Genomic DNA, 26,968 nt, shown 5'->3' with positions numbered 1-26,968 from the left:
TGTGTCTGGCGGCTTCTACTTGACTCAGCGTACTTGACGCGTTCTTAAAATGCTCTGGTGGAGTATGGGCAATGGTGGTGGCCCTTTGCAGTATTATTCTTTGCGTCCAAGAAAGCACTTGTTTTAAAAGAAGAAAAGTAGTGTGCTCAGTGCAGAACTTTTGTAACCTGTAGACTCCCGAAATCACAGTTGAGATAAATCAGCATTTCAGTACACTGTTTTCCCAGTGTTTTCAGTGAATACAGTATATACCTTTATCGAAAACACGTAGTTGTGGCCCAGTGACCCCTACCCCTTGTTGGTTTTGGGAATATCTCGCAGGCTAATTAAGAAATTAACATGTATACTTCCTGTTTAGCTATTGTTATAAAGCTAAAGATTATTTACACCCTGTTCAATCCTTATGCACCCGTACTGCCAGAAATGTTTTTTCTTGACATTTCTTAGAGGTCCCAAATTCATAACGAAAGTCCCTCAGATTTAAGGGCAAGGGGTAGAAATTGGTGTGGGAGAGTTAAAAACTACTACTTTATGTTTCCTCCTCCAACGATCTGGTTGGTGCGACGAGGAAATTGTTTCCTTTTTTATAAGAAGATGGGATTAGGCTAAAATGATTCCTTCAAGTTCTGACATTCTTCAACCCATGCATTATGTATGGGTCAGCTGCAGGACAGTTAAAGGGGTGGGAGTAAACAGCAGGCACAGCCGAATTCTAGGTCTCGAAGTGGATGAGGTCCAGGGAAAAGACAATCCCTGCGTCCAGCTTTCTCGTGGAGATTTCCCTCGAAATATTTTGTCAGGCAGCGCTGCGGACGCCTTTGCTCCGCGGTGATTGGCTCGCGGCGGGGGCCTCTCGTTTGTTCAATATGGCGGCGCCCAGTGGCGGTGTGAACTGTGAGGAGTTCGCCGAGTTCCAGGTGATGGGGTTTTTCCCAGTGGCAGGCCTGTCTTTTCTTTTGTCCCCAGACCCTGTTTCCTCCTCCGGCCTAGAAGGGAGTGCAGACTAGTTGTGGAGGAAGCCGGCAATTCAAGACTCTTTTTTTCGAGCAGTTGGAGGTCATGGGGGCGCGGGATTGGCTTCAGGGAGCCACGCTGCTCCTTGGGGGGTCATGGGTCTCTCTGTGCTGCCAGGCCTTGAGTGACCACTGGGGAAACTTTGGGTGGCTGCGCGGTGGTCAAGTCGAGCTTAGGCCCGGTGGGTAGAGATTGTAACAATCTTTTAGCCATCTCCTAAAATCTGTTCCTAGCCTGTATCATTCTCTCGTATTTTAAGTTGAGCATTTGTAGGAGATTAAAAAAGAAAAGTGAAGAACTTATTTATTTGATAAAACAACTTGGTACAAGTTGTACTATTTTGATGGGCAGAACGTTTGGAGTCTTGGAGGGGCGATTAATTAATTCCAATACCTGCCCTGGTGTTGCTGCCTTCCCAAACATTAGAGAAAATGTAACATTCAAGAAATAGGCTTTATCTTTTGTATATTAAAACACTAGAGGCCTACGGTTAAATATTAACCCGTGAATTAAAGAACAGGGGTTTGGATTTTGACCAAGTTGCAATGAAAGTTGTCTATTCTAGTGTAGGCACAAATGTACTGCCATCTAGATAAAGAGTTGAATTTAAAAATAGTGGCCTTAACCAGTGTTGTTTTAACTAAAGGTACTGAAAAATCATTTCACAAGTAATTGACCTATCTGTAGTAAGTGTTGTGCTTTGAACCATTTTGTAGGGAGTGGTATTTTTGAAAATAACCTCAACAGACTGAATTATTTGACAAACATCATTTGACGAAAGAACTTTATGTAGATTCTTTTAGAGGGGTTGTTCATTTCTTGAACCCTCTTCACCATTCAGCCGCTTCTCAGATTAGCTCCACCATTCAGCCGCTTCTCAGATTAGCTCTGCACAGCTAATCAATCAACCCTTTGGGAATTAACTTTTGAATCTATAAAAGAAAATTATATTAAGTAACATTTAAAACTGCTTCCATTTCTATAATAATTTCAATCTCTAAAACCAAATTTAAGAGGATCTCTTTGCTGTTAAAACATCCAACAGTGTTTTTAAAGAACACTGACTTCATTTGGAAGGTCAGATAAAATGTTATTAATGGGGAAAAAGCTAAACTGTTGCCAGAACCATTCCATTCACAGAGATATGTAAGTAAAAAGATTATAAAGTAAGTCTCAAATCTGGGGGAAGTTTTAAAATACTTTTTCTAGGACTTTCCCAAACGCATGGTTTATAGTGGAGAATATATCCTGGGTTAAAAGTCAGAAGATCTGGTTTTCCAGAGCTGGCTGGCTTTGCCACATCATTTAACCCACTTTTTCAACCATCAGTCGATCTGCCCAAAATTTCAAGACAATCTGCAAAAGAGTTAACTATCCTGATGTTGTATGAGGATTATAGACCCAGTGAGTAAAGTTGAATTTGCTTATGCTCGGTGATTTCTGCCTTATTGGTCCCTGAAATAATTCTCCTATGTTCACCGGTCCTCAAGGGTAAAAAGGTTTAAAACCACTGATTTAACCTCATTGTGAATGACAACATTTGCCCCTACTGCCTTAGAGGTACACAAGAACATCAGTGAAGGTGCTGTAAAATTGTAAAATTTTAGTATAGCTTTAGGTTTAGATGAATTTGATAAAGCTGTAGAGTGAGGTTAACTGGCGTACTCACAAGTTAGTAAGGCAAAGCTTAAATTTACATTTTCTACGGAGGTATCCTAAATGTGAAAAGCACTACCCTGAATAATTTGGCAGAGAAACATGTCATATATTTTTTATTATAAAGATTAGGTGGGGAAAAAAAAGATTAGGTGTGTTTTTTTCAGAATTTTATTATGAAAATATTCAAACTGCAGAAAAGTTGAAAGGATTGTACAATGAACACTCATGTACCCACCATCTAGATTCTGTAATTGGTGATTTGCTGTATTTACTGTATTACATAACAATCTATCCATCAATCCACCTTTTTTATTTTTCTTACGCATGTCAAACTAAATTGCAAGCATCCATATACTTCACCCTTCAACGTGTCTTTCATAATCATCTCACTAACCAGAGCTTAGTATTTGTTTGCTTTCTTTCTGTAAAATTTATATGAATGAAAAACACAATTCTTAAGTGTACCATTGAGTTTTGATATTTACATATAGCTACATCAACTTAGGGGATAATACCATTTTTTACCTCTGAAAGTTTCTTCATGCCCCTTCCCTATCTATCCCTGTCCCATTTTTCTTCTTTACTCTGACAACTAGTGTTCTGATTTTTTCCCATATAGGTGCTTGGTAGAATTTAAGAGTTTTTAAAGTATTTTAAATTTTTACAATTCTTATTTTTCTATTATGAAAGTTGGTCTTAGCACTCCTGGAAATTAGCACTCTCATTTCCAAAATGAAATAAAATACAGAAAAGAACATTTAAAAATGAATGTCTGGAATCCCATTTTAATGTTCTGTAAGAATTTATTGATATTGTATTAGTCTGCTAGGGCTGCTATAGCATATACCACAGAATAGGTGACTTAAATAACAGAAATTTTTTTGTTTTTCACGGTCTGGAAGCTAGAAGTCCAAGACCAAAGCCCTGTGAGGATTGGTTTCTGGTGAGCCTGTCTTCCTGGCTTACAGACTTCTTCTCACTGTATTCTCGCATGGCCCTTTGTGCATGTAGAGGGAGAAAGATCTCTGGTATCTCTTTCTCTTACAAGGACACCAGTTCTGTGAGATTAGCACCCTACCTTAATTACCTCTTTAAAGGCTCAATCTCCAAATACAGTCACATAGGAATTTTGGGAGAACAAATGCAGTTTATAAAACTTAACTGCTAGGTACCAGGCACTTGAGAAGACCCAGTGGACTGGATATAAAATGTGGAAAATATTGAGAATATGAATGAAATGCGATCACAGTTCAGAAGGAAATAAATCAAGAGTTGATCATTGTGTTGAGCCTTAGGTGGACAGGATCAAGGGTATTTGGGGTAGGAAAAAAACAGTATATAAGGCAGAAATTTTTGTGAATTTGGGGAAAATAGCCAATCAGTACTGCTGGAATTCAGGATTTATGCAGGAGCACATTGGGATTACACAAAAGATTGCAACCAGATTGTGGAAGGCCTTAGATGTCAAGTGTGAGATTAAAAAGTAGCTTTTGAGCAGAGGGGGTGAGATGATCAAATAGGTGCTTTAGGGCAGTGGTCCCCAACCCCCAGGACGCGGACCAGTACTGGTCCGTTGGCCATTTGGTACTGGTCTACAGAGAAAGAAAAAATAACTTACATTATTTCCGTTTTATTTATATTTAAGTCTGAACGATGTTTTATTTTTAAAAAATGACCAGATTCCCTCTGTTATATTCGTCTAAGACTCACTCTTGACGCTTGTCTCGGTCACGTGATACATTTATCATCCCACCCTAAAGGCCAGTCCATGAACATATAAATATTTTCTGACATTAAACCGGTCTGTGGCCCAAAAAAAGGTTGGGGACCACTGCTTTAGGGAGATCCATCACTTGTGCCATGGTCTTTGTTCAGGTGCTGTCGTTTTTGGCACTGGCTTTACGATAGGCATCATTCCTTTCTCTAATATATCCCACCTTCAACCTAATCTCCATAATATTGTGGCTTTATAATGTTATCTTCTAAGTTTTAGAATCTGAACCATGCATCTGATTTTAGGCGTATATGACTAAGTCTAAACTACTTAACATGGCATACAATCCCAAAGTGCTTCTCTCTAGTTAGATCTCTTACCTCTGTCCTTACTCATGCATGTTATCCCCTAAATCCGTGCCTCCTCCAGTGTATAGTTGATCTCTGCTGTCCAATCACGTAGACCTACTTTTCTCTGAACGTATCACTCCCTTTGTTATTTCCATGCTTTTGTCACTTACGGCTACCCTGAAACTCCTTCTTCCTGACCCTGTCTGAGATGCAGATCTTTCATCACCTGAATAAAATCAACTCAGTATTCCTTCCCAGAATGTTTGTCTTGGTATTTCTGTTAGGAGTATTGATTCATTTATACGTAGTTGATTTTGAGTTATATGGTAATTAGGTAGAGACTAAATAGACTATTTTCTAGCATCATTGATGGTTCCTTTTGCAACATGCCCAGCTGTTTTCTGTCCCTGTGCCTGTGGGTGATGAGTATCGGAGGACTCTGGCATTTGTAGACAAGTCTGTGACTGTGGCTTAGGGGGAACACACTATGAGCACAACTGTAAAAATGGGATTTGAGGAACCAGGTCTGTCTAAAAAAAAAGAGCATCATGGGTCTACTTCTGGGTACCTTCATGCAGAGGCTGGGGACAAGAAAGGTTAAATTTGAGATCTTTAGGCCCTGACCGGTTGGCTCAGTAGTATAGCGTCGGCCTGGCGTGCAGAAGTCCCGGGTTCGATTCCCGGCCAGGGCACACAGAAGAAGCACCCATCTGCTTCTCCACTCCTCCCCCTCTCCTTCCTCTCTGTCTCTCTCTTCCCCTCCCGCAGCTTAGGCTCCATTGGAGCAAAGATGGCCCGGGCATTGGGGATGGCTCTGTGGCCTCTGCCTCATGCGCTAGAGTGACTCTGGTCGCAACATAGCGACGCCCAGGATGGCCAGAGCATTGCCCCTGGTGGGCGTGCCGGTTGGATCCCGGTCGGGCGCATGCGGGAGTCTGTCTGACTGTCTCTCCCCGTTTCCAGCTTCAGAAAAATACAAAAAAAGAAAAAAAGAAAAAAAACAAACCTCAAGGAATTTACTACAACCAAACCAATGCTGCAAGAAATGCTAAGGGGCCTGTTGTAAACAGAAAAATTAAATTATAAAAAAAAAATTTGAGATCTTTGTTTTGGAGTACAATTGTATTTTACTGACCTATGATAGATCTTTTGCCACCCCAACCCCCATATACCCTAAAAGCTGCTCAAAATAATAAAAGGAATTTAAGGATTAACCTTAGGTATATAGTATAATCGGAGGAGCAATCAAAGTTTTCTCTGCTCCTTCTTACTACTAAATATGGGCATTCCTTCACTACTGAAATTGCCTTCCAATAGGATGAGATTTTACCTCACAATTACAGGTAAGACATAAAATGCAGTTCCAAGATTACCTAAATAATTTTAGAGTCAACCTAAAATTAGGGAAACATATATTGGAGTCTGTTCTTGTTTTGAGGAAGGTGAAAGATAAAAGAGGCTGGAGGCACTACAAAATTCGAAGAGTTCTCTTTTTGTTCTGCTTTGCCATTTTGAAGCTATTCAGGGTTCCAGGTTGTACACAAAGATGGAGCCTTCAGAGAGCCCCCGAAGTGTGTGTAATTCTGTATGTATTATCTCCAAACTCGTGTTGCAATTTATTGTGTATTATCTGCTCAGGGGCATCTTCTCTATGTTTTCTGGGTGAGGTGAGAGAGTATGCTGTACCATGGGACTGAGAGTCAGGTAGTTAGTAATTCCTTATGAACGAGACACATGAACAACGGCAGCACTTTTGTACCTGCCTTGACCTGCCAATTGCTGTTAGGCTGTGAGGTCTGCCCAGGCTTTCCTCTAGACCAGGGATAGTCAACCTTTTTATACCTACTGCCCACTTTTGTATCTCTGTTAGTAGTAAAATTTTCTAACCGCCCACCAGTTCCACAGTAATGGTGATTTATAAAGTAGGGAAGTAACTTTATAAAATTTATAAAGCGGAGTTACAGCAAGTTAAAGCATATAATAATAATTACTTACCAAGTACTTTATGTGGGATTTTCACTAAATTTGGCAGAATAAATCTTTATAAAACAACTTACTATAGTTAAATCTATCTTTTTATTTATACTTGGTTGCTCCACTACCGCCCACCATGAAAGCTGGAACGCCCACTAGTGGGCGGTAGGGACCAGGTTGACTACCACTGCTCTAGACCTCTAAGAGTTAGTTGTATTGAGAGCTCTGGCACTTTTTCCACCATAAAGAAATCTGTGCCTAGTGGGTTTATAGTTCCTTTCCTTTTTCCTTTCCAATTTTGAGAGAAGTTCCTTCTTGCATCTTCTTTCCTTTAGTTTTATTAGTATCTTTCCTATGACATTTAAGAATAGCTTATAAGCCCTGGCCAGGTAGCTTAGTTGGTTAGAGTACTGTCCCAATGCACCAAGGTTGTGGGTTCAATCCCTGGTCAGGGAGCATACAGGAGTCAACCAATGAATACATAAATAAGTGGAATAACAAATCAATGTGCCCCCCTCCCTCTCCCTCCCTTCCTCTCTCTCTCTCTCTCTCTCTCTCTCTCTTTCCTTCTCTCTCCTTCTTTCTCTCCTCTCTTTCTTTCTCTCCCTCTCTCTAAAAATCAATCCATAAATAAAAATTAGAGAATAGCTTATAGTTCTCAGCAATCCCTGAACAAGTACATTGTTAGCTTAGAGACTGTGATGTTTTCTTGGATTCAGTACTGTGCAATAGAACTTTGTGTGATAGTGGAATTTGCCCTATCCAATATAAGTAGATGCTAGCAGCATGTGGCTCTTGAGCACTTGAAATGTCGTGAGTGCAGCTGAAGAATTAAATTTTATTTAATTTTAATTAAAATAACCTCATGTGGCGAGTGTCTAGATCATATATTGATAATTCTCTAGAGCCAAGCTCTAGATCATATAGATATTGATAATTCTCTAGCACACAGAAAAGAATTGATATAGTTGATTATCTACATTTTGTAGGTTCTGTGGGGAAGATTGTGAAATTGACTTCTCACCTAGTGAGTGCAGATGAATTCCCACTGCTGTATAAGGAACTTCACAGTATGTTCATATTGTTTTATTGAAGGGGAATTTGTATAACTACTGATCAAGCTCAAAATTGGTTAAAATTGAGGGTAAATCAAAACCCTAGGATGCATTTTCTTTCCCCAATAGATAAAATAATTAGTAAATTAATAAAACAACAAAACGTAGGCAGTATCAAACTAGATAATCTTTCACCTGGATTGCTGCATCAGTCTCCCAACTAGTCTTCTGCATCTACTCTTGATCTATATTTCGTTTTTCACACTTGAACATTTTTTAAGGTTTTTTTTCCCCCTTAATTTTCCATTGGTTTAGGGAATGGAGGGAGAGAGGGAGGCGTCAGCTCCTTGTCCAACTTAGTTGTTCCATTTAGTTGTGCACTCGTTGGTTCCTTCTGGTCTGCCCTGACTCCGGATGGAAGCCACGAACTTGGTACACTGGGCAATCCACTGAGCAAGCCAGCCAGGGCCACACTGTAATACTTTAAGTAATTGTTTCAGAACACAAATTGATTATGTAGCCCCACTGTGCCTAAATACTTCATTGGTTCTCTATCACTCCCAAGAAAAAGAGTAAAATCCTAAAATGTGACCTATAATGATTGGGCCTCATTTTACATCATGTTTTCTCTTACTGTCTGTACTTAAGCCACATTAACTTTTGAGTTCATTAAGCACTTTATTTAAATGATTCTTATGTAGGTCACCCATGATTTCCATCCTGCTGAGTCTAAAAGTTAATTTCTGTTCATATCTTTCTTAACTTCTTAGTAGCATTCAACACAGTTGGACCATTCCCTCAGAGCCTCTGCTTATCTGACTTCTGTGATATCACAGTCTGTTTCATGTAGTTTGAGATGCTGGAGTTCCGTCTTGATCATTGGTCCCCTTCACTCCTACAGTCTCTCTCAGTGATCACTTCTAATCTCATGGCTTTAAATAACATCAGTTTGTTAATATAACTCTAGCTCTGCTCAATGTCAGACTAGTATATTCAACTTTCTGCTCAGATATCTAAAAGGCATCTTAAACTTAATATGTCTAAAACATAACTTTAGGCCCTGGCCGGTGGGCTCAATGGTAGATTGTTTGGCCAGTGTGTGGATGTCCTGGGTTTGATTCCCAATTAGGGCACATGGGGGAAGGTGACTGGCTGCTTCTCCCTCTTCCCCCCTCCCTCTCTCTCTACCTCTCTCCTTCACTCTACTTCTCTCTCTCTCTCTCCCCCCCCCTCCCGGCCCCCCCCCCCCCCCCCCCGCAGCCAGGGCTTGATTGGTTCTAGCTCATCTGACCCGGGCACTGAGGATGGCTCCCAAACATGGCCCCAGCTGGGCAGAGCATTGGCCCTAGAGAGGCGTTGCCAGGTGGATCCCTGTCGGGTGCATGCGGGAGTCTCACCTCTCTATCTCCCCACCTCTCATTTGGTAAAAGAAGATAAATAAACAAACATAACTTAAAAAACTTTTTATTTTAAGAAATTTAAAACATACACAAAGGAGAGACAGTACCATGAATTTCCATGTGCGCATTCTTTAGCTCTAGCAGTTCATTCATGGCCACTCTTTGTTTTGTCTGTATATCCTATCACTCACACCATCCTAAACAGATTATTTGGAAGTACATCCCAAATATATCTTTTTCTATAGATATTTTAGTCTATATCTTTAAAAGATTACAATTTTAAACATAATACCAGTATAACATACAATTAATAGTAATTCTAAATCTCGTCAAATAATCTGAGTCAGAATAGAATTTTGTGTGTGTGTGTGTGTGAGTGTGTGTGTGACAGAAACAGAGACAGATAGGGACAGACAGACAAGAAGAGAGAGAGATGAGAAGCATCAATTCTTTGTTGTAGCACCTTAGTTCATTGATTGCTTTCTCATATGTGCCTTGACTGGGGGGCTACACCAGACCGAGTGACCCCTTGCTCAAACCAGCAACCTTGGGCTCAAGCTGGTGAGTCTTGCTCAAACCAGATGAGCCTGCGCTCAAGTTGGCGACCTCGGGGTTTCAAACCTGGGTCTTCTGCATCCTAGTCTGATGCTCTATCCACTGCGCCACCGCCTGGTCAGGCTTTTTTTTTTTTTTTTTTTTTTTTTTTAGCAAAAGAGTTAGGAAGGGAGAGGGATGAAAAGCATCAATGTATATAGTAGTTGTGGCACTTTAGTTCATTGATTTCTTTCTCATACGTGCCTTGACCATGAGGCTCCAGCTGAGCCAGTGACCCTCTTACTCAAACCAGTGACCGTGGGGTTTTGAACCTGGGTCCTCAGCATCCCAGGTCAACACTACCCCCTGTGCCACCACTTAGTCAGGCAGATTAGATCTCGATCTTCCTTCTCCTGTTAAATCTTTTCTTCTTTAAGGCTCATCCTTATCGTCAATTAATGGCACTTCCATTCAGTTGCTCAGGTCTCAAACCTGAAAGTTACCCCGTTTTCTTTTCTCACTCCCCCACCACCAGTGCGTCAGCAAGTCTTATCTGCTCTATTTTCAAAATAGATCATGAATCCAGCTTCCTTTCCCTAATTCTACTGCTACCAATTTATCAAACACCTTCATGTTGCCTAGACCACCATAGCAGTCTGCTAAATGGTTACCCTCTTTCCATTCCTCTCTCTAGTCAATTCTCCACATAGCAGGAAAAGTTATCATTTAGAAACATTGTTTAGCCCTGCTCTCAAATGAATAAAAAATTTTTATAAAAATAAAAATTAATTGCTTATATCATCCCCTTGCCTAAAACTTTGTTATCTTAAAACTAGAATCCTTGATTGCTTCTGTGGTCTCTGTTGTCCTTCATTTTCTTCTGCTCTGACTTGACCTCATACTGCTTTCTCCCTTATTCACTGCTAGTCCACTTACCTTTTAGTTCTTCAAACATCCGAAGTTTGTTCTTGCCTCATACTTTTTGACTTATTCCTCCAGATTTTCTTATAGTTGGCTCTTTCATATTTAGGTCTCAGCTCAAATACTTTATCCTCAGACCTTTCTTGATCCCCCTACCTAAGGTAGGGCTGTTCAACCCCACCCAGTCACTCTTCAACCCGTTAACCTTAGTTTTCTGAAACCCCTTGTCTGCTGTTTCAGTTATCCAGTCAACCAAGGTCTGAAAATATAAAACAAAATTCAAGAAAGAAACAATTTATAAGTTTAAATTGCGCACCTTTCTGAGTAGCATGCTGTCCTGTTCTATCCCACATAGGACATGAATCAGTGTATCATTTCCTTTGCTACCCTGCCTGTTAGTCATTTAGTAGCTGTCTTGGTTATCAAATCTACTGTCTTGATATATCAGTGCTTGTATTCAAGTAACTAGTACTACTAATGGACCCAGAGCAAAAGAGTAGCGGTGCTAGTAATTCTGCTATGTCAACGAGAAGCCATAAAGTGCTTTCTTTAAGTGAAAAGATATGTGTGTATAAGGGAACACACAGTATATATAGGGTCAGTACTGTTCGTGGTTTCAGGCATCCATTGGGGGTCTTGGAATGTATCCCCCGGATAGGGGGGGACTACTATACTGAAATTATCTTGTTTTTTGATGTGCTTGTTTATTGTCAGTCTCCTTCGAGAAGGAGGTTTTCTGTTTTATTTACCGGTGTAGCCCTGGTGTTTAAAATGGTGCCAAAAAAACATACTAGATATTAGTGAATATTTTTTGAATGATGAGTGAATTAATAAGGGAATGAACTCTATGGTACTCTCTCTAATTACTACCTATGCTTAAAAAAAGAAAGATTGTTGAGGCTTCTCCATGAAGAAAAAAATCTTATCTAAAAGGCGTAATGTAAATGTTAGCCTCAGATCAGTTTGATTTTATTTTAAATTTTAACAATTGATTTAGAGGGAGAGAGAGAAACATTGATTGTTGTCCCACTCATTTATGCATTGATTGGTTGATTCTTGTATGTGCCTTAACCAGGGATCGAACCTGCAACCTTGGTGTATTGGGACGCCACTCTACCCAACTGACCTAACCAGCCAGGATGATCAGTTTGATTTAAGAAATCATTTTTTAAAATGTTTTTTTAAAAGATTTTATTGATTTTGGGAGGGGAGAGAGAGAAGGAGGAGGGAGGTGAGGAATGGAAGCATCAACTTGTAGTTCTTGCTTCTTGTATGTGCCTTGACTGGACAAGCTTGGGGTTTTGAACCGGTGACCTCCGCATTCCAGGTCGATGCTTTATCCACTGCGCCACCACAGGTTAGGTTTGATTTTAAAAGAGATTTCTTTTTTTTTTAAATAGTCAAGTTGTAGGAAGTAAAGTTGGCAAGATAGGTCCCTGTCTACTACTTACCTATTTTTTGACTCTTAATAGTGCTAACATTTGCTTGGAATTTGCCACTTACTGACATGATAACATCGTCCACTGTTTAAAGTTGCTTAGTGAATATGTTGAGATTAACCTATACAAATTCCAGTGTACAGAGAATGGTGATGCTATTAACAAAAATAGAAAGATTCAAGACGATCAAAAATAGAAAGACACAGACCCATGGCCTGGGGGCTCAGTTGTTTGGAGCATGGACCTAATATGCCAAGTGTGCTGCTGGATCCCCAGTCAGGGCACATACAAGATCAACCAATGAGTGCATAAAGAAATGAAACAACAAATCAACATTTCTCTCTTTTCCTTTCCCTCTCTCTAAGAAATCGATTTAAAAATACGGAAAGCTAACAAGAAGAGGGGATAAGATATGTTGGTTTTAGACCTGATGTTTGCCTGTGTTTTACTAGTCGAAATTATGATCCTGCTACAAGCTGTTTTATTTCTAAATATCTAGAAAAGGTCAGTGAATTACTAATGAAAGATAAAGACTGATAGGAACAGAACCTGGACTGAAGACTTAATCTGAATGGCCTCAATGGTTATTATAATTGGAAACAACGGAAGTATTTATCAGTGGGGAAGCAGTCAGATAAGCTGTGGTACCTCCACATGATAGAATAATTATGCAACTGTTACAAATGTCTTCAAGGCATTTTTAATAAGAAGGGCAAATGCTCATGGTATAATGTCATAAAGCTGGACTTTAAAATGTTACATAGGATCTCAATTTTATAAAAATATTCATAGGTTTTTATAGAAAACTAAAGGGATATGTTAAAATACTGATGATAGTGGTTAACTATGAATGATTTTTATTTTCTTTAAAATTGTTTTTAAATTTTTCTAAAATGTAAGCTTAACGGCAGTGGATGTTTTTATTTTAACATAAAGAAATAAAGGAGTTGATTTCAGTCATGGATTTAAGTTTGACAAAGGAAGGAAATGAAGGATCAAGCAAATTGCTTTTAATATACATTAATGTTGAATGAATTTGGATGTTTTCAGTAATAAGTCTGTTTCTAGTATTATGTTTTCTTGATTTTGCAGAGATTGTGTTTGGGTAGGGGGACAAAGTTAAATAATTTAGAAAGAGAAGTATACTACACTTTTTCTAGTGTTTATGTTATTTGGAGACAGTGTAGCTAATGCCCACTTTCTTTAGTGACAAATGAAAAGAAGTACTCTAGTCAAAATGTGGGGCAAAGGGGTTTTGCTGTGTAGGCTTACTCACCAGAGTCAGTCCTCCTAGCTTTTGTTATCATTTTTCTTTTAGTTGGTTTGAGAATTGGAGCCTTTTTGAGGGGTCGGAAATCTTTGGGAAGTGTGAGCTGAGGTTACAAAGAAAAGTAAAACTGATTTCTTGCTTGTTCCATAGACAAGAAAGCTATGAAGAGATTTGATTTCATTCCTTCTCTTGCAGTGTAATTGATTTTACTTCTTTTTGTTACAAGAATTATACACAACCATATTAAAAAACCAAAAGCTTGAAAAGGTATAGGGTAATTTCTGCAAATAAACCACTACCGATCATTTCTTACATTATCTTCCCAGAAATTTTCTAGCCAGCACCACACTTTAGAATGATAGGGAGCAGAACAAGCAGTCATGCTGGGTTGATTTGGGGAATCTGTGCTGATGGAGCTCAGGAAAACTCTTCATTGTCTGTACTGGAGAGGAAAAGAGTGCACACTGTTTACTAAGTACTGTGGTTTTAAACATGAGTAAAACAGTCTTTACCCTTAACATGTTCACATTGAAGCCAAGGAAACCAGTGAGCTGGTGCCTGTTATTAGAGTTACTATTACATAACTCTTGTAACAAAGATTTTCCTGTGGTTGCACTATATTGGACATGGTTTCCTCACTCCCACCTTGCATAGTTGTAAAATATCCAAGAGCTTTATTTTTTGGTTTAAATGCTTCTTTTATTTTTTTTAACACTTAACTTTCTATTCAGGTTATTATTCTTTTATTTTAAATATATATAGGAATTACTCAAGGTGATGAGGACGATTGATGACAGAATAGTACATGAATTAAACACTACGGTTCCAACAGCTTCCTTTGCAGGGAAAATTGATGCCAGCCAAACCTGTAAACAACTTTATGAGTCTGTAAGTGTATCTTTGTATCTTTTCAGTCTTTCTTTTTTGCTTCCTTTATGCCTTTCTTTGCAGGCAAAATAACTCATTAAATAAATGTGTGATTAAGCTGTGGATAAAAGAATGATATCTTCAAGTTTTTTCTTGCCCGCACCTGAGGGTTGTTTATAAGTTTTGATCTAGTTTCTACAAACTAAACAAATGTGTGATTGTATGCACATGTCTGTGGAAAGATGGTTCTGAGGAATGGGAGCGGTCATTTTCCGGCCCCCTTTTGTGCAGCCTTATGGAATGAAGGAGAGAGCAGAAGCAGTTAAGTACAACAGTGGAACAAGAGTATGAATGAATCAGTCCTGACAAGCCAGACCACTGATAGAGGAAAAGTTAACACCCTTCACGCCTTCTGTGTTTTGTTTCTTTCCACTCATCAGGAAGGGGAATAGAAGCATTTGGAGGTTGGGAGAGAAGGAAAGTCACAGATAAATTGTCTTTTCCTGAGAATTTGGTTTCTCAAGTACATATTTTTTTATTCACTCTTAAGGATTCTCTTTATTTCTCTCTTTAATTTCCAAAAGTAGAAAGAAAGAATATCATAGCTTCGTATTTTTTATAGTTTACTTATATCTTTTTAACTTGGAAGCTAAAGTTCAAATGGCATTTGCTTTTTTAGGCTCTACTGCAAGATTACTATTTGGATCCGTTGTCTTATAAAGAATATATTATTTAAAACCTAATGTTCATTTCTCAAATATGAAAAAAACCAGTTTTGGATGAACTTATTCAGATCATTAACTGCTGATATTTTTGTTCTGCTTTTATATGACAGTATGTTCTTTTACTGAGTGGTCAGGTAATTTTAGTGGCTTGAGAAAATCACAGGTTTGTGGGCTTTAATGAGTAGAATCCAGTATTTGAAGTAGGGAGCATGCGTCCTAGTCTTAACATATTCTGAGGTCTGACTGTTCACTTAGTTTCTTTGGGTATCTCTGTCTCAACTAAAGCACTAGAAGTTTATGATCACTTTAATGATCACCTCCCCGCCACTACCCATATAATTTCTATAACCTATTCAGTCATTTCCAATCTTCTTATTTAGAGATTTATATTGTACTGATTAACAACATGGATTCCGATCTAGATTGAGTTTCATCTCTGCTACTTTCTTGTTGGATGACCTTGAACATGTTACATAACCTCTTTGCCTCACCTTATTTGTAAAATAGTATCATAATAGTGCCTCATTCATAGGGTTCTTAAGAATAAGTTAATATAAAGTGCTTACTGTACCAAATGTTTGACATATGAATGCTTGATGCTTCTATTATTAGTTATTGCTGTTATTATTAGTTCTTATTCTTTTGTTGAGTCTGGATACTTGCATACTAAATTTGGAACCTTTCTTACGTATGTATTTGGGTTTTTCTCCCTGTCTGTATCCTAGAGGGATCTAGCGACATGAATATCATGCAGAGAGGATTGTTCATCAAATAGGTTTATGCCAGGGATCGGACATGTAGCACAGTGCCTGTGCTAATAAGTACCATTGAGTTTCCTCAAATACTGTCTCAGTTAAGAAGTGAAACTCTATGAAATGCCTAAGCTGCTCTAGTCACCCTGACTTACTTCAGCCCCTGACCCCTCCTCCTACAGCAGGGAAGGAGTATGTACACTCTAATGGTAATGCTTCTTTATAGATGATCAGCAAAGTTACTGTGAAGCATTCATTTTAGAAATTCCAAAACTTACTGGTATACTTTTAGTAAAAATAAAATAATTTTAGTGTAATCCCCTTATTAGAGCATATTCCCTTCAATCTGTGAAAATTTTCTAGCTTTATTTATCGTTCTCAAGGTAAACATAACAGTCCGCCCTGAGCAGGTGTTGGCTCGGGTGGTTAGAGCATCGGCCTCATACTCCAAGGTTGCGGATTCATTCCCTGGTCAGGGCACATGGAAGAATCAACCAGTGAATGCATAACTAAGTGGAACAACAAATCAATGTCGCTTTTTCTTCTCTAAGTTCAGTTTTAAAAAAATCAATTCTGAGCAATATAGTCTATGAACTTGAAACAGTGTTTTATACATGCAAAATTATTATCAGTGTCATAGTGATTGATTTAGGGTGATTCTTAAGGGCATCTCTTTACATAATGAACTTTTGGAATAAATGCTTCAATGTATGCATCCCCTTGCACATTTTGTCAGAAGTTCTGAAAGAAGATTTAAAATACAAAAAATGGTATGAAAAAAACTTAATTTTTGTTTGATTTTAATGATAGGGTCATAGTCAAGGCTCAAAAAACAAACCCAGCCTGACGGGGCAGTGGTGCAGTGGATAGAGCATCAGACTGGGATGTGGAAGACCCAGGTTCAAGACCCCAAGGTCGCCAGCTTGAGCGCGGGCTCATCTGGTTTGAGCAAAAGCTCACCAGCTTGAGCCCAAGGTCACTGGCTCAAGCAAGGGGTTACTCGGTCTGCTGAAGGCCTGCGGTCAAGGCACGTATGAGAAAGCAATCAATGAACAACTACTAAGGTGTTACAACGCGCAACGAAAAACTAATGATTGATGCTTCTCATCTCTCTCCGTTCCTTTCTGTCTGTCCCTGTCTATCCCTCTCTCTGACTCTATCTCTGTCTCTGTAAAAAAACAAAACAAAACAAAAACCAAAAACAGATGATGTTTGGGAAATTAGAATTTAATTTAGAGTTTATTTAGAATCAACCTTTGTTTTAGAAAGAAAAACACCAAAAAACACTAATTAGGGAAAGTGTTGGCATTATATTTCCCTTAAGACAAAAAACATTTTAAAAATGATTAAAAGATGTGAAAATTTTATCCTAAAAGTTTCAAAGTTCTGATAAAATAAACGAAAACTGGAAAGTCCTAGATAAATGCCCTTTCAACTAGTTTCGAATCATTCTCCTGCCTCACCCAGTGTCTTCATTTCAAAATTGCTTACCCCAAGTCAAAGGTAGTGCCGTTATGATATGCTTATTCAGGGGCAGTCAAGCTTTTTATACCTACCGCCCACTTCTGTATCTCTGTTAGTAGTAAAATTTTCTAACTGTCCACCAGTTCCACAGTAATGGTGATTTATAAAGTAGGGAAGTCACTTTACTTTATAAAATGTATAAAGCAGAGAGTTACAGCAAGTTAAAGCATGTAATAATAATTACTTATGCCAGATTTTCGCAAAGTTTGGCAGAATAAATCTCTATAAAACAACTTACTATAGTTAAATCTATCTTTTATTTATACTTTGGTTGCTCCACTACCACCCACCATGAAAGCTGGAATGCCCACTAGTGGGCGGTAGGGACCAGGTTGACTACCACTGTGCTTATTGTTCAGGATTTTTCTCCTGTAACCCAAGGCCTTCCTTGCCTTTTATCAAGTTTCTTAATAAATTGTAGGCACTCTCCTTCCAGAAGCACGCCTGCATCTTTCCCTTCCCATCTCTTACCCCACAGGCATGCAACTCCTAAGCTCTAAGGGTCCCCATGGCACTTCCAACCAGGGGAGCAATGGGCAGCAGCAGTTCATCCTGAGTTAACCCCCTGAGCCTGCCTCCAAGGCCCCCTTTTCTCTGACTTCCCAGTGAGCCAGGGCAGCCCCACCTGGGCTGTCTCCTGTGGCTTCTTCTATGCTAAGCCCTTCCTTGTTTCACTGTCCCCAGCTTTAATAAACGCACTCTCAAAAAAATAAACATATATATGTATGTATTTTTTTTCATCGCCCCAGTTACTTTGATAAGCCCTTCGTACATACCAAAACAGTTCTCATGTGACCAAATCCTCAAGCATCTGAATTACCTAGTGAGCTAAGGCTGGCTTGGTGCTGGTAGGCTCTATCACATAATCTATTGCTGGTAGGTTCATATCACATAATCTATTACTAGTTATTAAGTGCCCTTGTTTCTTTGACATAGATGTACAGAAAAGTCCATGCATACTCCTCTGATATATAGCTGTTGATTCGGAATTTTATTTAAAGATGATTATAAAAACCAGATTCAAATAATTGATATAACAGAGCAAAAGATGACTTGCCTGGTAATTTTTTTTCACATCCAGTGGTTTCCCAGAAGCCTAATCTGAAGGAGAACTAATCAGGTGAGGGTAAGAGGGTGATTTGCAGACAGAAGTGTATCCACAGGAAAGGGGCAAGTTAAAGGGGAATATTGGAGGAAAGCCGACTCAAAGAAGGACACTTTGCCCTGGCCGGATAGCTCAGTTGGTTAGAGCATCGTCCCAAAACGCAGAGATTGCTGGTTCAATCCCCAGTCAGGGCACATACAGAAATGGCTTGATGTTTCTATCTCTTTCTCTCTCTCCTTCCCCTTCCTTTCTTGCTGAAATCAATAAATAAAAATTTAAAAAAAGAAGGAAGCTTTATAGTGAGAGAGATGGCAAGGTAAATGGACAAAATTTGAATTTGATTTTAGACTGCAGATAGAAGAATGTCGATTGTAACTGAAAAATAAAATTTAAAAATAACAGTCTGAAAAATAAAAAATTAAAATGCAGATAGAAAAAGATTATTTTGTTATACTTCTAGTTGGTGTTAGTGTTATTTCACCAGTTGCTGGGGAGTTAGATGAAATATCAAAGTGATTAAATAGCATCTGATATCCAAGCAGTGTATTAAGTCATATTGCCCCTAAGTATTAGAGGTAAAAAGGATATTAGTGAGTATTTTCTCGTAATCCATAGTTTTACAAAAGAGGAAACTGAAGTCTAGAAATGGGGATTATTTAGGCAGTCTTACACAGACAGCAACAGGGAGAGCTTCTTAACTCTGAGAATGGTTTTTTCCTTCTTACTCTCTTTTGGGAGAGTGGTTCCTACTCTAGTGGCTCCTTTAATTTCCTGTAATTATACCTGAAGGAGTAAACAACAAAGCAGCAGCAGGTTTGCCAATGAAATATGTACCTTGAGGCTATCCTTTTGAGTCCGATGTTACAGTGAAATAATTGCCATCGTAGAGAAATTTACTATTGGTGGCATTAAAATCTATTAGGCAGTTTACTTTTACTTTCCTTTTGTTTCCATGGATATGATTTATAACTAATGCTCTTTTAGTACTGCACTGTAGAAACGCAAAGTTTATTCTTTCCTGGAGAATATTAGACCAGTCATTCTCAACCACAGGGTTCCAATATGACCATTTAAGAGACGTGTTTCAAATAACTTATGAATAATGTTTATAGGATGATTAAGTTACTCCTGTGTTTTATCTATCTGTTCACACACACACATAACGGTTAGGTTATCCCTGTTTTAACTATCATATTAGGTTATTCTCTCTTTAGAGAAAAGAAGGAATGATAATTGCATGGGGCAAGTTAAATTTTAGTTAGAGATGGACCACTGTTATTTATGTACCATTATAACAGTGATTATGTATTTTTTTAGTGTTTTGCTTTTCGTGTTCCTTAAATTATTGGGATGCTGTCAAAATGTGGCTGTGATTGTAGGAGTGTGTTTGAAACATGGCTATCATACTTCTTGAATCAAGGCAGAAAATAGATGTTGATTGGTATATTGGATTGGCTACATTAACATGAAGGTTAATAAGAATTGCTCTGTCAGGCCTGGCTGGATAGCTCCAGTGATTAGAGCGCCATCCCCATACACCCAGGTTGTGGGTTCGGATCTTCGGTCAGGGCACATACAAGAATCAACCAATGAAGTGGGAGAACAGATAGATGTTTCCCTCTCTCAAAAATTAATTTTAAAAAATATAAAGTTCTGTCAGATGTCCTTTTGATCAATACACATAATTAATGAAACCAACATGCTGTACTTACACATAATTTTCTTTATTAACACTAAAACTTTAAAATCTTGAAAAGGGCTTGGTCTTACATAGGTAAATGTAACTTTGTTTTTCTTTATTGTAACCAGAAGTTTCTCTACATCACTTACTTTATAATTTCTTACACTTGGTAACAGCATGAGGCTGAAGAAAACATGAGAGGACAGAAAAAGAGAAGAAGACTACCAACAGAAAGTGGCCCGGAAGAGGTGTGAGAGTGGGCACAGGGTAGAGAGACGCATGGGTGATGGACGACTGAGGAGAGTGGGGGTGAGCGGGACGGGAGCCTGAGACGACAAGCCCAGTGGGGGACGCAGGACGAGGGAGCCAGGAGGACAGGCAGCAGGCCCTGGGAGCTTATTGTCACTTTTTAAAATGATTTTTATTTACTGATTTTAGAGAGCGGTGAAAGAGAGAAAGCAGGGAGGAGCGGGAAGCATCAGCTCCTAGTAGTTGTTCTTGTATGTGCCTTGACCAGGCCAGCCCAGGGTATCAAACCGGCTACCTCAGCGTTCCAGGTCGACGCTCTGTCCACTGCGCCATCACAGGTCAGGTCCTCAGAGCTTATTGAGGAAGAAGACAACCTTGGCCACCGGTAGAAGTGCTTCCTTTGATCTGTTTTTAGGTGATTTAGCTGATAAGCACAACCTTCTTTTCCTTAGATTTCATTTAAAAAAATTGTTTTAGAAAGTATTACATTTCTATAGTCTAAAGATAAGGATTTTTAAAAATTCTAATATGTGATAAATTGGTACGATTTTTCCCTTTTCACTCCTTTGTTCTTTTAGTTGATGGAGGCTCATGCCAGTAGGGACAGATTCATAAAAAAATGTATAGCTCAGACTTCATCAGTAGTAAAACACCTTCGAGAAGAGAGAGAAAAGAATTTGGATGATCTAACGTTATTAAAGCAACTTAGAAAAGAACAGACAAAGGTAAGTCGAGTACGGTTTACATTTCTTTTTATTTTAATCTTTTCTCTTTTAAGGTTTACATTGCTGAGGCCAAGGTTTTCTAAACTTAGCCTTCACAATAAAGGCAGTTTAGCCCTGGCTGGCCAGCTCAGTTGGCTGGAGTGTCCTCCAGATGCACCAGGGTGCGGGTTCAGACCCCAGCAGGGCGCACACAGGAGTCAGCCGGTGAATACATAACTAGGTGGAACAGCAAATCAATGCTTCTCTTTCTCTCTCTTTCTCTCCTCTTTGAAATCAATCAATAAAAACAAATTTAAATAAAATAAAAGCAGTTTTTAATATGAAAAATTTAGAGTTATGATATTTTTTAAAAAATGACCAAGAGATTAAAACTTAATTTTTAGTGGATATTACTACATTTGGAAATTTCCAATTATAAATTGGTAAATCAGTAAACCTGCATTCCATAAACATAAACAGGATTTTGTATTTTAACAGACTCTTAAAGGTATTGACACACTGCAGGGCTGGGCTGTTAAATCAGAAACTGAAAAATCACTATTTGCAAATTAAGTCAAACAGAATGCAATGACTCTTGTTAGTGGAGAGCAAAGTTCAAACACCAGTGAGTACTTGGGAATGTCACACATTGTGCTCCACCCTCAGTTCTGCCCTGTGCCTTTAGGGCCCAGAGGTGACTGTCTCAGCCAGTGATACATGCTTTTTTCCTCCTAATTTTCCTGAATATTTCAAGCCTTCTTCCTAGAATTGCTAGCTTCTTTCTTTTCAAGTTTCTCTGACCAGAAGTGACTAGGAGTATGATGTACCTTACCATCGGGGCTTAGCACTAGAGTTGGCTACTTTTATGATTAGGTTGGCAGTTATAAAGAAAATTAGAAAGACTTCAGCATTTTTGCCTCAGACCTCTGGGGCTGTATGGTCAAGGTGTGGAAAACTCCTGCCTTTCACGATCACTTGGGCCTCACATATTTCCCTTCCTTTCTCTGTTGTTTTCCTGATTCTTTTTTCCTATCCCAAATCAGGTTGCCATCTCCTCACCCTCCTTTTTACTCCTCTGTGCTGTCTTTACAAGTCTGTATTGTATGATGAATAATTAGAATGGAATTACTGAGTTTAAGGACATGTGAATTTACAGGTTTTTGATAAATCTTACCAAACTGTCCTTTATAGAAGTTGCACCCATTTATGTTTTTTTTTTTTCTTCAAGTGAGAGGAGGAGAGATAAAGAGATGGGTTCCCACATACACCCTGGCTGGGATCCACCAGGCAACCCCTGTCTGGGGCTGATGCTCTGCTCATCTGGGGCCATGTTCACAAGCGAGTTATTCTTAGCGCCTAAGGTAGAGGCTCCGCGGAACCATCCTCAGCACCCAGGCCTATGCGTTTGAACCAGTTGAGCCACTGGCTGCAGGAGGGGAAGAGAGAGAGAAAGAGAAGGGGGAGGAGGAGGGGTAGAGAAGCAAATGGTTGCTTCTCCTGTGTGCCCTGACCAGGAATCAAACCTGAGACTTCCACATGCTGGGCTAATGCTCTGTCACTGAGCCAACCGGCCAGGTCCCCCATTTATGTTTATAGGCCATTTTTATTTCTTCTGTGAACTACCTGGGAATTTGAGAGTTTTTTGTTTTTTTTGTATTTTTCGGAAGCTGGAAACGGGGATAGACAGACAGACTCCCGCATGCGCCCGACCAGGATCCACCCGGCACACCCACCAGGGGGGATGCTCTGCCCCTCCGGGACGTCGCTCTGTCGCGACCAGAGCCACTCTAGTGCCTGGGGCAGAGGCCAAGGAGCCATCCCCAGCGCCCGGGCCATCTTTGCTCCAATGGAGCCTCGCTGCGGGAGGGGAAGAGAGAGACAGAGAGGAAGGAGAGGGGGAGGGGTGGAGAAGCAGATGGGCGCTTCTCCTGTGTGCCCTGGCCGGGAATCGAGCCCGGGACTTCTGCACGCCAGGCCGACACCCTACCACTGAGCCAACCGGCCAGGGCCAAATTTGAGATTTTTTTAAGCTCTCAAGGTGGTTATAATACACAGAAAGCTAGAGAACCATGGGTTTCATAAGATTTAACAATTGATTAGTTACGGGGAGAATGGGCTGTGTGTGTCAAAGAAAGTCCCAGAATCTAGCCCAGGTAAAACTATTAACAAAGAATGCCAAAGCAGCCTGGCCTGTGGTGGCGCACTGGGTGAAGCTTTGCCCTGGGACACTGAGGTCACCAGTTCGAAACCCTGGGCTTGCCCGGTCAAGACATATGCAGGAAACAATTACTACTGCTTCTTGCCCCCCCTTCTCCTCTCTATCTCTCTCCTCTCTCTAAAAATCAATAAATTAAAAATAAAATAAAAGAATGCAGAGGCAGCAGCTGATTTTGTTGGGAAAACATTACAGAGTTTGGTTTTCATTTTTTAATTTAAATTTTCATAAATTTGTTTTTCTTTCTTGCAGTTGAAATGGATGCAGTCAGAACTGAATGTTGAAGAAGTGGTAAATGACAGGAGCTGGAAGGTATAAAATAATGGTAGCTCTCAGAGAGAACTAGGAGGGAGATTGATCAGCAAAGGGAAAGCAAGGGAGTAAGAGTAAGGAGAGCCCTGGGGCCCTTGGGAAGCCTTAGAGACCCTTTGTATAGAAGCTACAGAGTTTCACTTAGGGGGAGGATGGGGGGTCAGCATCCAGACAGAGCCAACTTATCATAATTAGCTTTACAGATACGGTAGAATTGTATGACCTGTCATGGTAATAGAGTTGGAGATAGTCTATGTTTCCTAACACTAATTATGGGCATATTTGATGAAGTTTTTACTCTAGTTAACTCAGAACCTTCACTGAGGTTGTTTGTTAAAATTAGCCTTTTTGAGCCTAGTTACTTTCCATAAATTTTCATATCATTAGCTACCCGTCACAGTTGCTTGTTTTCTAGCATCTGATCCTGAAACATTTTTGTGCATAACTTTTTGGTATCTGATAACGGAATTTTATGGCTCGTAGATTCACCTACTCCTTATTACCATCTGCGTGGTTCTGCTGATGAATTAGATACTTTACCTGTAGTCAAAACAAAATCACAAAATCCTGACTTTAGTTTTCCAGAAAGGTATATATCTCTATACCTCTCTCTAAAACTGTATACTCCCTTTTGCTCACCCTTTCTGGAGAGAGAAAAAAAATTAAATCTGAGGAAATGAACTGAAAGTTTTGTTTTATTCTTTGAAAATAACTAATGGAATGGGCTTAAACCAGAGAGGTCAACTGAACCAGAAACTAGAATCTACCAACTCACACAGCCATGAAAAAATTACCAAAAAAACCAAGCTGATTTTCTTTGCTTTATCACATTTCTTTATCCTATCCTCTTTGCCAAGATTTCCTATTCTGCCCTTTTTACCAGTGCGGTAAGGGTTTGCTACTTGAAAGATTTTGGCAGTATTAGTCCATTTAAATCCTCAGGAGAGATACTGTTTACTTTTGGGATGGGATGGGAGAGGGTACAATAAATAACTGGTTTGAAAAATTTAGTGTGAGGTTGATGTAGATACAATGTAGGAAGAGTAGAACAGTTTTGGATTTGGTATTTGTTATAAAGGAAGTGTACTCCATCCACTCCAAAACCAGGGAGGGTCCCTATTTGTTTTAAACAGAAGAAAATGTAGCTGTAGTGCAGTAGGTCAGCAGAGGTGATTAAGAATCATTTCGCTGAGTTGGATATATCATTCCAACCAGCGTGTCAAGGCCACTAATCTAAGGCCTCCTCTGGCCTGAGCATGGGGATCTTCACAGAACGTGGGGGCTGGGGACTGACAGGTGATAAACTATAAGAGAGGAGGGCCAGGAGTCTATAAACATTCGTGTATTTACTACCGAGCTTAAGAAGTTGAATAATAACAGCACCTTAAAACCTTCCTTTGTATATTTTGCTTTTATTTTATGATAGTCCACAGTAACCAACATAGGTGTTTTTTTTAACCTTAAATGATGTGGGTTTTTTTTTTAATAAATTTTTATTAATGGTAATGGGATGACATTAATAAATCAGGGTACATATATTCAAAGAAAACATGTCTAGGTTATTTTGTCATTAAATTATGTTGCATACCCCTCGCCCAAAGTCAGATTGTCCTCCGCCACCCTCTATCTAGTTCTCTGTGCCCCTCCCCCCCTAACTCTCTCCCTCCCTCCCTCCCATGTCCTCCCTCCCCCCACCCCTGGTAACCACCACACTCTTGTCCATGTCTCTTAGTCTCGTTTTTATATTCCACCAATGTATGGAATCATGTAGTTCTTGTTTTTTTCTGATTTACTTATTTCACTCCGTATAATGTTATCAAGATCCCACCATTTTGCTGTAAATGATCTGATGTCATCATTTCTTATGGCTGAGTAGTATTCCATAGTGTATATGTGCCACATCTTCTTTATCCAGTCTTCTATTGAAGGGCTTTTTGGTTGTTTCCATGTCTTGGCCACTGTGAACAGTGCTGCAATGAACATGGGGCTACATGTGTCTTTACGTGTCAATGTTTCTGAGGTTTTGGGGTATATACCCAGTAGAGGGATTGCTGGGTCATAAGGTAGTTCTATTTGCAGTTTTTTGAGGAACCACCATACTTTCCTCCATAATGGTTGTACTACTTTACAGTCCCACCAACAGTGGATGAGAGTTCCCTTTTCTCCGCAGCCTCTCCAACATTTGCTATTACCCGTCTTGTTGATAATAGCTAATCTAACAGGGGTGAGGTGGTATCTCATTGTAGTTTTGATTTGCAAAAAATGATGTTTTTTATGTTAATGAAGTTTCAGGGTAAAAAGTTGTGCACCACATTTTTATACACATGATTAAAAGTTGTTTTTTAATATTAAAGAATATACAGTATAAATTCTGCCTCATCTCTCTTATAGCCACTTTCCCCCCTTTCCTCTGGAAGGCCCCTTTCTCTGGAAGGGTGGTATGTGCTTTCAGATGTTTGCGCCTGGTCTAATTTTAGATGTGTGCGCATGCACATACACCCCCCCCTTTGTCCTGCAAGTGTAAGCGTACTGTTCACACTGTATTTTCCTTATTAGATCTTGGAGATTTTTAAAAATCAAAACATAAAGAGCTTCCTTATTCATTTTTATGCTTACATTTTATTCCATTGAATGGCTGTATCAAAATTTTTAGTTAACATATTGACAGTCATAAAGTGTTTTTTAACATTTATGATATGTAATTTGTTTGGATTTTTAGGAAGCAAAGTAAATGGAATAAAACAGTATATAAATTTACACTTTAAGAGAAGACTGGTCTCCGTTTCAGTATACCTAATTATAAGAAGGTCTGGCACTTGTTTAGAAAAGCACAGCATATTTCTAATCAAATGTTATAAAAAGAAGAAAACCTTAAACTTATTTTCAATATTTTTGTCTAACTGTACAAAATATGTCCAGAATATGGAACTGAAATGTTTGTTAGTTATTAAATAAACTAGCTTGTGATGATTTTTTCCTTGAATAATATAAATTTTATTAAAATTACCTTATAAATGTCTATCAAAGCCTTCCATGCTCTTAGCACTTGGTAAGGCCATTTGAACTGGTAAGAATACTCCTGTTTCCTAAAACTTAACCTGAGACAAATGATTATATCCTCCTCCTGTACCATGCTGTATTTAATTTAGTTCCAGGCCTAATTTATACAGGATAACTCAATGACTTGTTTCTGTTTAAATATCTTAGGTGTTTAATGAACGCTGCCGAGTTCACTTCAAGCCTCCAAAGAATGAATGAAAAGATACTTTTTTAAAAAGGACCAGGTCATCTCATAAAAACTTAGCATGACAGATGTCAACAAGGCGGGATTCCTAGGATGATTTCTGAGCCAGCTGTCCAAGACCTTGTGTTGATTTCAGCCCCACTTAGTCAAGACCTCAAGTATAAATAATTCTGATAATTATGGAGAAATCAACTGCTATTTTATACTGATTCTGTAAAAAATGTTTTGTAACTATTAAAATAATTTTCTGACTCAGTGTA

General features: G+C 39.1%; 2 protein-coding genes across 3 annotated transcripts in view; one reads left to right on the top strand and one right to left on the bottom strand.

Moving 5' to 3' along the window:
• The window catches only part of LOC136312241 (protein mono-ADP-ribosyltransferase PARP15-like), a 328,256-nt gene that overhangs the window by 270,135 nt on the left and 31,153 nt on the right, over positions 1-26,968 (bottom strand). The window lies entirely within an intron of this gene.
• Positions 859-26,968, top strand: MIX23 (mitochondrial matrix import factor 23). 2 transcript variants are annotated; one of them, XM_066241185.1, is made up of 5 exons: positions 859-917; positions 14,093-14,218; positions 20,812-20,958; positions 23,405-23,464; positions 26,672-26,968. In XM_066241185.1, exons 1-5 carry the CDS (start codon positions 867-869, stop codon positions 26,720-26,722), a joined length of 435 nt encoding a protein of 144 aa, XP_066097282.1. In that variant the 5' UTR covers positions 859-866; the 3' UTR covers positions 26,723-26,968. The 2 variants fall into 2 exon arrangements, with proteins under 2 accessions (XP_066097282.1, XP_066097284.1); XM_066241187.1 differs by lacking the exon at positions 14,093-14,218 and having other exon boundaries at positions 862-917.

This window comes from Saccopteryx bilineata, chromosome 8, assembly GCF_036850765.1.
Source record: "Saccopteryx bilineata isolate mSacBil1 chromosome 8, mSacBil1_pri_phased_curated, whole genome shotgun sequence".
NCBI classification, from domain to species: Eukaryota; Metazoa; Chordata; class Mammalia; order Chiroptera; family Emballonuridae; genus Saccopteryx; species Saccopteryx bilineata.
Note: the sequence above shows the minus strand (reverse complement) of the source record. Positions and strands in the feature narration are given on the sequence as shown.

Bases quoted from the DNA above. Each gene is read 5' to 3' on its own strand.
- MIX23 (XM_066241185.1), top strand. From the start codon at position 867: ATGGCGGCGCCCAGTGGCGGTGTGAACTGTGAGGAGTTCGCCGAGTTC. The intron at 14,219-20,811 runs GTAAGTGTATCT...TTGTTCTTTTAG, and splicing joins GTAAACAACTTTATGAGTCT to TTGATGGAGGCTCATGCCAG. The intron at 23,465-26,671 runs GTATAAAATAAT...TAAATATCTTAG, and splicing joins TAAATGACAGGAGCTGGAAG to GTGTTTAATGAACGCTGCCG.